This window comes from Zonotrichia leucophrys, unplaced genomic scaffold (genome assembly GCF_028769735.1).
Source record: "Zonotrichia leucophrys gambelii isolate GWCS_2022_RI unplaced genomic scaffold, RI_Zleu_2.0 Scaffold_133_125366, whole genome shotgun sequence".
Lineage (NCBI taxonomy): Eukaryota > Metazoa > Chordata > Aves > Passeriformes > Passerellidae > Zonotrichia > Zonotrichia leucophrys.
Genome location: NW_026992338.1, coordinates 63,423 through 73,085, shown reverse-complemented (window position 1 = coordinate 73,085; position 9,663 = coordinate 63,423). Strand labels below are relative to the sequence as shown.

At 50.7% G+C, this 9,663-nt stretch overlaps 1 protein-coding gene across 1 annotated transcript; it reads left to right on the top strand.

Annotated features, from left to right (window-relative positions):
• Positions 1–7,986: 7,986 nt before the first annotated feature.
• Positions 7,987–8,919, top strand: LOC135460945 (olfactory receptor 14J1-like). The gene has a single exon (XM_064737920.1). It carries the CDS (start codon positions 7,987–7,989, stop codon positions 8,917–8,919), a length of 933 nt encoding a protein of 310 aa, XP_064593990.1.
• Positions 8,920–9,663: the final 744 nt, after the last annotated feature.

Below are 9,663 nucleotides of genomic sequence, written 5' to 3'. Positions count from 1 at the left end.
GCTCCCTGGCTGCCAAGAGAGGAAGGACCTTCTTCTGTTGAGACAGAACCTCTTCTTCTCTATTTGAGTGCTGAGCCCTGCTGGCTTAGCTGCTGCCTGCAGGGAGCTGGGCTCTGGGCTTGCCTTGGCACCACCTCTAGAGGTGTCTGAATGTCCATGGTGTTGAGTGGCATCTTCTTCATCATCTGCCTTCTTCACCAGAACAGTGGGATTGTGGTATGGGCAGGCATGGGGCACAGAGCAAACCTTGCTTTGGGTCCTGCTCCTGCCACAGATGAAGTCCTTGCAATGCTGATCTGCCAGGGTTCTCCTTATGGTGGGACAGCAGCCAGAAAAGCTCCTGTGCTTTAGGCTCCCCTGCAGCTGCAGCCGTAGGCAAGCACAGGAGAAGCTCAGCTCCAGCAAGGCAGCCCAGCTCAGGACACACAGGCCAAGTGTGGAGCTGGGAGTGGAGGCTGCTTAAAGCCAGCCTGTGCAGCAGGACTTCTTCAGGCCAGGCTGAAGTTGGTTTCATGGGGAGGAGATGGATGAGGCTGCTTCCAATGGTTTCCATGGCAGCCAGCACTAGTTTGCTTGGGTTCCAGCACGAAATCTGCCTGCTGGGTTCCAGCAGGAAATCTGGCTGGCAAGAGCCTGTCTTGCAGGAGAGGAGTTCCTGCAGCCTTTGCTTTCTGACTGATAGGATTGTTCTCATGAAGGAGCAGGCTAGGAGTCGTTAAAACTGAAGATCACGGACAGAGACTCTCTAACTAATCAAAGTTAGATTGTGGGATGTTTATTAACACCAGCGGGCGGCACCAGAGCCGTCCCTAAAAGGCGTGACCGCGCTGTCCAAGGTTCTTTGCCCTCTCTATTTGCTAAGATCTTACATACAATACATCTGCACAACCCCAGCACCTCCCATCCCTGCTCTGTATTCAAATGAGGCCATTGGTCCTTCACTCCTGTGCAATTCTTCCCTTGAACTGGGTCAATGGTCTCGAAGTGGGTCAGTGGTCTTTATCAGGTCTCTGTGACCCTCTGGCACCATCCAAGGTCCCCAACTTAGTGATTGATTGACATCAAGCCCAGGTGCTAACCATTGTTCTACTGGTTTCAAGATGTTCTTATACCAGTTCACTTCCTCCACTTCCCTCTAGAAAGATGCTCCTAATGGTAAACAATAGAACAATCAGCTCCAGCTTAAGCATCTCATAATCATTAACCTATGGTCTGCCTATCTAACCTACATCCTGATCAATGGGAATTGCTTCTAACCCTCAGCTGAAATCTGAACTCTTTAAAATCATGCCTCAGCTATGCCCAGGGAGAAGGGGGCTGAATGAGCTGAGTAAGAACTGTAGGAGAGCTAAGCAGATGTCAGCAGTCTGTGCTCTGCTTTTAACTGGGAAGCCAAGAGACAAAGGGCGTTTCCAGGCACCAGCACAGAGAGCTGCTGGATCAGCCTTTGGCAGGGGCTGGAGGGGTCTGGCTGTGCCTTCAGAGGGAGCTTGCACAGTCAACACCTTATGATGGCAAAGCTCAGGTTTGGCTGGTCCTGGAGGTCCCCTTCCACCCATGCCCTCACTTGGGATGTTCCCAGCCTCTGTGGGTTGAGGAGAATTCACGGAAATGGCCTCAGGGTCAAGGAATGAAGTGCAGGGCCAGCCAGGACTAGGGAGCCCAAGGTTCTGCTGGGACTCTCAGCCATGTTTCCTATTTTGTCTGCAGAAGGGAGCTGAAGGAGTCAACTCAAAAGGTCGAGGAGGAGGCAAAAGCCTTAGAGGAGGAAGAGAGGCAGAAGAAGGAAAAGAAGGGTGTCTCTGCAGGGAAGCAAGCTCCAATACCAGCAAAGGGGAAAACCAAGACCCAAGAGAAGAAAGAAACCAAAATCCCAGAGAAGAAGGAAACCAAAGCATCAGAGAGGAAGGAAACCAAACTCCCAGAGAAGAAGAAAACCAAAATCCCAGAGAAGAAGGAAACCAAAATCCCAGAGAAGAAAGAAATCAAGGCTCCAGAGAAGAAGGAAACCAAAGCACCAGAGAGGAAGGAACCCAAAGCCCCAAAGAAGAGGGAACTCAAAGCCTCAAAGAAGGGGGGAACTGAAATCCCAGAAGACCCAGATGAGATGGAGAACTCTTCATTTTTTATTCACACAACTCATTTTACAAAGTTTGAAAGACTTCGTGTGCAACTTTAGTTAGTTCATAGATTACTTGCCAGTTATTCTATTATTGGTTAATAAAATAGATTTTACTTGAGCATCAAATCTCTCTATTGTATTGTTTACCTCTTCACTGATTCTCATGGGACAAATCCCTTGTTGTTGCAGGTGCATTTGTTTTTCACCCTCAGAATAGATTGTTCACAAAGTCTCATTCTCAAAATAGCTTCACACGGGAACTTGTAACTGCTTAGTTGCACTCAGAAGAGATGACAGGCCAGCTATTAATATGGCAGAACAAGGCCTGATTTCAAAAGACCTTTCTTTTATCATTATTCTACGGGTCTATGACATCTCCCCCTTTTCGTTCATTTAAAAAAGGCTCCTATGTTCTGATGTTGAAACAGCTCACTCTTGTGAGGGTATTATCTCATCACAGTTGTCACTGGTTATCTGTTAGATATGGGATAAGATAGATAAAAGACCAATTACAGTCAACAAAACTTACCAAATTCTATCAAGTCATTGACACAGGGTTTTGCAGCATGAGAAAACAAAAGAATAATGTCCAATGTCTCTTAGGGAAATGAAAAGAAATGACCATTGTTTCCAATTAGTTGAGAAGGATGAGAAAGTCTATGAGCTGGAAATGCTGATCTTTGACATCACTGAATGTCCTCCTGGGCGCTGGAACTGGGAATAACTGCAGAAGGTTCATAGGAGCACTGTACCGTGAGGATGCCATGAGGCTTTTGTTGGCAAATTGCCTCCGTCAGTTTCCAGCCACAGCCATGTCTTGGCAGTCCTCCTCCTGCTCCTGCTCTGGCCACAAAGGCTGCAAGGTGATGAGGTTATTTCTCCTTTCACTGGGCCTCATTTTTTCAGAACTGATCAGTATCTGATGGAATGAACAGGTGACTGCTTTGAACTGCTGATGATAAAACACAGGCACATCTTCTCCTGATGTTAATGAATTAATTGGGCTTCACTCTGGTACAGCCTATTGGGATTTAGATGTGATGATCTGTTTTCCAAATTTCTCATGTAAATATTGCATTATTCAAAATGATTAGTTGTCCAAATTTCTCATGTACATATTGCATTACTTGAATGTTCATAAGGCGTTAATTCCTCTTCTTTTTTATTTTTTAAGAATGAGATGCATGTCTTTTTTTATAAGTATGATGAAACATCATAGCAAAATAATACATGCAGTGAACAAGAAACTTACAGCAATTAGGAATAATTTGGATCCAACAATCAGGAATATTTCAAATAGCAGAAAAAGCTAACAACATAGGTTTCTTTCACCCACCAGAACCAAAAGAAAGTTTTCTTGGCAGTTCTCTGCTTTTAACCCCCTGTGTTCTCAGAGGCGTATCCATGTCCTCAGTGGCCACACCACGTGCCAATATTCAAATCTGGGCACCTATTGGTTTAACCACAGCATCCCAGAAAACTCACTTCCTTTTCAAACCAGGACAGAGGGTCTCTTTCCCTTCTGGCCGGCAAAGAGGTAACAAGGCCGACCCGGCCCCGTCTCAGCCAGGCCGGGCCGGGCGGCTCCTGCCGTGGGGCCGGGCCCCTTCCCAGAGACCCCGCCAGGCCCCATCGGCTGCCGGGCAGGGCAGGGGAGGCCGCGGGGCCGAGGCCGGGCCGGGCCATGGCTGCAGTTGTGACCATCTGGGCACTGCTGAGCCCTGCCCTGCCGCCAGCCCGGGCCCAGCCAGGATCCGCCGGGCCCCAGGAGCAGCCCCGGGCCGGGCCGGCTCGGCCAAGATTCTGCCACCGCTGGGGTTCAGCCGCAAGCCCCGGGCAGGGGGAGGAGAAGCCATCGGCCCCCGGCCGTGCTGCTGCTGCTGTGCTCTGGCCTGGCTGCTGAGATCCTGGCCCTGCCCCAGCGCGGCCCATCCTGACACAGCCCCAGCGCAGCCGCTGCAGAAACCTCCATCGTAAAACAGCTCTGGCCACAAGCACCGAGCCTGGCCGGGGTCACGGAACCATCTGCAGGCCCCGGGTGAGATATGAACTCTTTCAGTGCTTCCATCCTCCCTCGAGGGAGAGAAAAGGACAAAGTGCAGATACATACATGAGCAGCACAAAGACATGGAGGTCAGTGAAGTGGAAGCTGAGCCCCAGATAGGAGGGATGAGGAGATGTCTTGATCTTGGGGCTGAAATCCTCTTGTAAAGCAATGGAGAAGGATGTAATTGATACATCAGACTCTCTTTTTCCCTGTAAGGCATTGAAAAGCATGGGAAGATGACTTATTCAGCAAAAACCTCCATGCTAAAGTTAGCAAACCTTGAAGTACTATGATCCCAATAGAAGTTTGAACAGAGAAAGAGAGACAAGTGATGAGACCCTGTGCCTCATGAAGAGAAGACCTCTGTTTGTAGAGACGAAGATTATTTCAGACATAGATGAAGAGAACCTTTGCTCCTAAACAGCTCATCTTTAAACTAATACCCCGTAAACTAACATGGCCCATAAACACAGATGTGGAAAAAGATGTGAAAAAATGGGAGGGACCTCACAATTGCAGATTTTCTGGGTGGCTGCTATTCATGGGAATTGAGAGCCATGAGAAACATGTTTTCTTGTAAAGCTTCCATAGCATGAAAGAGAGACTCCTTTCCCTACGTGAACTGAAGAAAAACTATTCTAGAGGTGGCAAAGTGAATGAAAATTTTAGGTTTTGTCTCTTTGCATTGTCAGTAAGAAAGAAAAGCTTGCAGGGAGAGGAGAAGTGTTCCAAAAGTTTTTTTCGCATTCATATTACTCTTTCTTCTAGTTACTGGTATCTTTATACCCTTTTAAAATTTTGAGCCTACTTTGCCTTTCTCCTAATCCTACCTCACAGCAGGAAATAAGTATAATCTAGTGAGTGTACTGGTATATAGCCAACACTGGACCCACCACAATCATTGCTGCATTCTCCAAGAAATCTCAAATTAGCGAACAAAAACCACTACAGACAGCTTCCTGATGAGCTCCATGAGAGCAGAGGGAAATCAAGGCAGAGCCATGGTTTGTCAGGATTTGCTTGATCCTCATGCGCCTCACTCTGCATTTGGAGCTGAGCCCTGGAACCTCAGGGCCTGAGAGGAGATTGCACAAACCTTTCCAGGAGTCACAGTCAGAAGAAAACCCCAAAGTGTCTCAAGGCATTCATGGCTCCCACTGAGGTCCATTCCAACAGAGGCTCCTCATGGACTCCTTGGAGGACAGAACTGGAGGCCAGAATGGCACAAAAAACTCTCAGAGACTCAGTGTGGAAAAGAAAATCCAAAGTACCTTAAAAACCTTGAGTATCTCAAAGTATTAATGAGCCCCACTGATTGTCAGTACAAAGCTCTCAAGACACTTGTTAAAGCAGCTAACTGGGGCCATGATTGCACAAACCTCTCACAGAGTCTGTATCAAAAGGGAAACACCAAGTACCTTAAAAAAACTGAAGTACCCCGAAGCATTAATGAGCCCCAATGAGTGTTGTTACTGACAAAGCCTCTCCAGGGACTAATTACAGCAGATAATTGGAGGCCATGATTGCACAAACCTCTCAGAGACTCCAAGGCAAAAGCAAAACCCAAAGTCCTTTCAAAAATCTGCAGTCCCTGCAGGGAGCATTAAGGAGCCCCCAGGGCCATTCCTGAGCAAGGCTCCCCAGGGACTCCTTCCAGCAGATCCTTGAGGCCACTGGGATGTGGGCTAGGGCAGGGTGCTGAGGGCAGGACAAGGGGCTGACAGTGCCCAGCCTGGCTGGGGCTGTGCCAGGAGGCCCCAGTGCCTCAGGACAAGGTGTCTCCTCACAGCCCTTGGTGGCACAGACCCTGCTGTGGCCCAGGGCACCAAGACTTGGCTTCTCTTTGTCCCCTCCTGTCATCTCTGCCTCCAGTTCTCTGCTCTGCCTGGGGACACTTTCTCAGTTGTGTCCCTCAGTGGGACCCATTAAAACTTCAAGAAACTTTGGAGCTGGATTCTGACTTGGAGTTCTGGAGAGGTTTCTTCAGCTGCCTCTCAGGGACTGATGTTCAGGGCCTGAGCACAAAGCCCCAGAGGCTCATTAAAGTCCTTGTGCTGTGTCTGTGCTGCTGAGCTGGGCTGGGCTCCTGGCACAGAGGCAGCTCCTGGTAACCAAGAAGAGCTTCAAAAGCACATTTCTCTTGATGAGCAGCTCTTCTGCCAGCCCAGCAGGGCTGGGGCACTGCCTGCAGCCACCCTGGGCACAGCACAGAGGCACAGAGAGCTTCAATCAGTCAGGGCTGGGAAGGTGCTGAGAAGTGCCTGGGGCAGAATCACTGCCAGCCCTTGGCACAGGAACCTCTGGCTGCAGGACAATGCAGCTGCAGCTCCTGGAGCCATCTCCTGAAGCTGGACCATCCCAATGCCTACAGACTCTGTGAGTACAACTCTGGGTATTTCTGGTGCAAGGGAGGTGAAATGCTCATGAAGTTCTAAAGTACTGAGGGGTTCTGATCAGTCACAGAATATTTCCAAGACAAGGATTTTGATAAAAATGAGGAAATTTCCTAAGAGTGTATTCAGTTTCCTACTATTGGAGAATGGTGGGGAGGGGTTATAAATATTAAAGGATGATTATGAATTTTGAGAAGTACCTGAGACATCTGAACTGTTACTTTTAGTGATCAATAGGTTCACAGGAGGTCCCTAATGTGCTTTCAGCCACTCCTCTGCCCGTGGACAGCAACGACATTACTTTTGCTGGAGCCATCAGGCTCAGTCTGATCTGTCCTTTGTCCCATCTGCAAACAGAACCTGCCCCAGCCAGTGCCCTGCAAACAGGCAGGGTTCTGTAGGGCCAAGGAGAGTGCACAGAGATTTGGGGTCTGTGAGTGCTGGCAGGGAGAGATCAGGCACAGGGAAACACCTGCAGGAGGGAAATCTCCAGGAAGCAGAGAGAAGATCAGGCAATGAGAGAAAACAAACCCCAGCAATGCTGTGGCAGGGAGAGTTTAGAGATGCCCACAGGATCCCCTCCAGTGCAGCCCCTCCCTCTGAACAAGCCCCCCCCTTCCTGTGCCCCCAGCCCAAGCCTCTGCCCTCAGGGCCGGGGCTCCAAGGCGTGCAGCCCCTCCTGTGCAGGCAGAGCTGCAGCAGAGCCGTGGGGCAGCTCTGCAGCCCCGGGCCCAGTTCCCTCTGCAGAGCACAGGGCTGGGAGCAGCTGCCCGGCCCTGGGGGCTCTGGCAGGGGGCACAGCTGGCTCAGGGTGACGCTGTCCCCAGTGCCCGGCTCTGGGCAATGCTGTCAGTGCAGCCAGGGAAGGAGCTGCATCTCCCTCAATCCAATGCCATCATAAGGACACTTTGAAATCTCCTTGAGATTTCAGTCCAGGCTAGGAGCTCCAATCCAGGGTGCAAACCTGTCCTAGAGCATCTCTGAGTTATAGGATTGCTGAGGGAAGGCAGAGGTGTTCTGACACTGAAAATGCTGCTGGGTTGGTGAAATGAGCAACGTGAGACCTTGGCTATAAATGTGGAGCTGGGCTCTCCATTTGATAAAATTGAAAGCCCAAAGAAACTCCAAACACAATCAAGTGAGACCTTCTCCCTCCAGTCTCCACTCATTATCTTGCCACAGGGAACTCACTCTGTTATACCAAGGGCAGCAGAAATGCCGAGGGTTTCTGATATCCTGGAAGAGCAGGAGAAACATGGGGAGAGCTTAAAAAGAAAACGTCAGAACTCTTAAACAGACAAGTGTGTCCATGTGTTTTAAGAAGAGGGTGTATGGGAAATGGCTTTGATTTTGGTTATAGACATCTCCTCAAACTCTTCACTGTCCTTTCCTCATGAACAGGTTCCCATGTGCAGCCCCAGCAAATGTCCAACAGCAGCTCCATCAGGCACTTCCTCCTGCTGGCATTGGCAGACACGCGGCAGCTGCAGCTCCTGCACTTCTGCCTCTTGCTGGGCATCTCCCTGGCTGCCCTCCTGGGCAACGGCCTCATCATCAGCGCCGTAGCCTGCGGCCACCACCTGCACACGCCCATGTTCTTCTTCCTGCTCAACCTGGCCCTCAGCGACCTGGGCTCCATCTGCACCACTGTCCCCAAAGCCATGCACAATTCCCTCTGGGACACCAGGAACATCTCCTACACAGGATGTGCTGCTCAGCTCTTCTTCTTTCTGTTCTTCATTGCAGCTGCGTTCTATCTTCTAACCATCATGTGCTACGACCGCTACGTGTCCATCTGCAAACCCCTGCACTACGGGACCCTCCTGGGCAGCAGAGCTTGTGCCCACATGGCAGCAGCTGCCTGGGCCAGTGCCTTTCTCAATGCTCTCCTTCAAACGGCCAATACATTTTCCCTGCCCCTGTGCTATGGCAATGCCCTGGGCCAGTTCTTCTGTGAAATCCCCCAGATCCTCAAGCTCTCCTGCACACACTCAAACCTCAGGGAATTGGGGCTTCTTGCTGTTAGTGCCTGTTTAGCATTTGGTTGTTTTGTGTTCATGATTTTCTCCTATGTGCAGATCTTCAGGGCTGTGCTGAGGATTCCCTCTGAGCAGGGACGGCACAAAGCCTTTTCCACCTGCCTCCCTCACCTAGCAATGGTCTCCCTGTTCATTAGCACCTCATTTTTTACCTACCTGAAGCCCCCCTCCATCTCCACCCCATCCCTGGATCTGGCCCTGTCAGTTCTGTACTCAGTGGTGCCTCCAGCCTTGAACCCCCTCATCTACAGCCTGAGGAACCAGGAGCTCAAGGCTGCAGTGAAGAGACTGATGACTGGATGGTTTCAGGACCATTAAACTGATGGTCAATTTCTGCAAATCACTTGTAATAAAAGTCATCTTTGATTCTTCTTTTTGGTTTCATATTGGTGGTCCTTTTTCTTAGTTTAACTTCTTAATGTTGTCCACAAAGTAATGTTATTGTTTGTGACATAGGTCATTTTGTTTCTCTCCACCTTCCCTGTGACCACAGACTCTGTCAATGAAGGGCTGTTCTCTTGGTGGCTTTAAAGGAACTAAAGGATCTCCCAGCAGAGTGTTCTGCAGAGATGCCCTTTCGTTGCCTTCTCTGGAGCTGCAGCAGCAATGTCTGTGTGCAGAGCTGGGGGCAGATCAGTGCTGGCCCAGCAGCTGTGCCCAGCAGCAGCAGCAGCACTTGGTGTTGCCAGTGCTGCTGCCGTGGCCCTGCCCCGCTGCCCTGGTGGCCCTGGTGTTGCTGCAGGGCCTGAGTGCTCTCGGGGCCGGGCACAGCCCTGGGGGTGGCGGTGCCGGGGCTGCAGCAGGGACAGGCCATGGGCACTGCTGGGGCAGCGCTGACGCCTCAGCCCAGGGCCTGGGGCTCCAGGCTCCTTGCCCAGGCTCTCTCAAGAACACACCCAGGCCAATGCTCAGCACAGAAAACCCTGTGAGCAGCCCCAGGCTGGCCTGGGCAGGCTGGGGGCAACCAGCATGGCTGGGGCTCTGCAAGGGCCCTGGGGCAGATGGGAAGGAGCAGCAGAGCAGGGGCTGATCCATCCCCAGAGTGCTGGACAGCCCAGGGCA

What these genes read in the sequence shown, in the direction of transcription:
- LOC135460945 (XM_064737920.1), top strand. Translation starts at nt 7,987, where the DNA reads ATGTCCAACAGCAGCTCCATCAGGCACTTCCTCCTGCTGGCATTGGCA.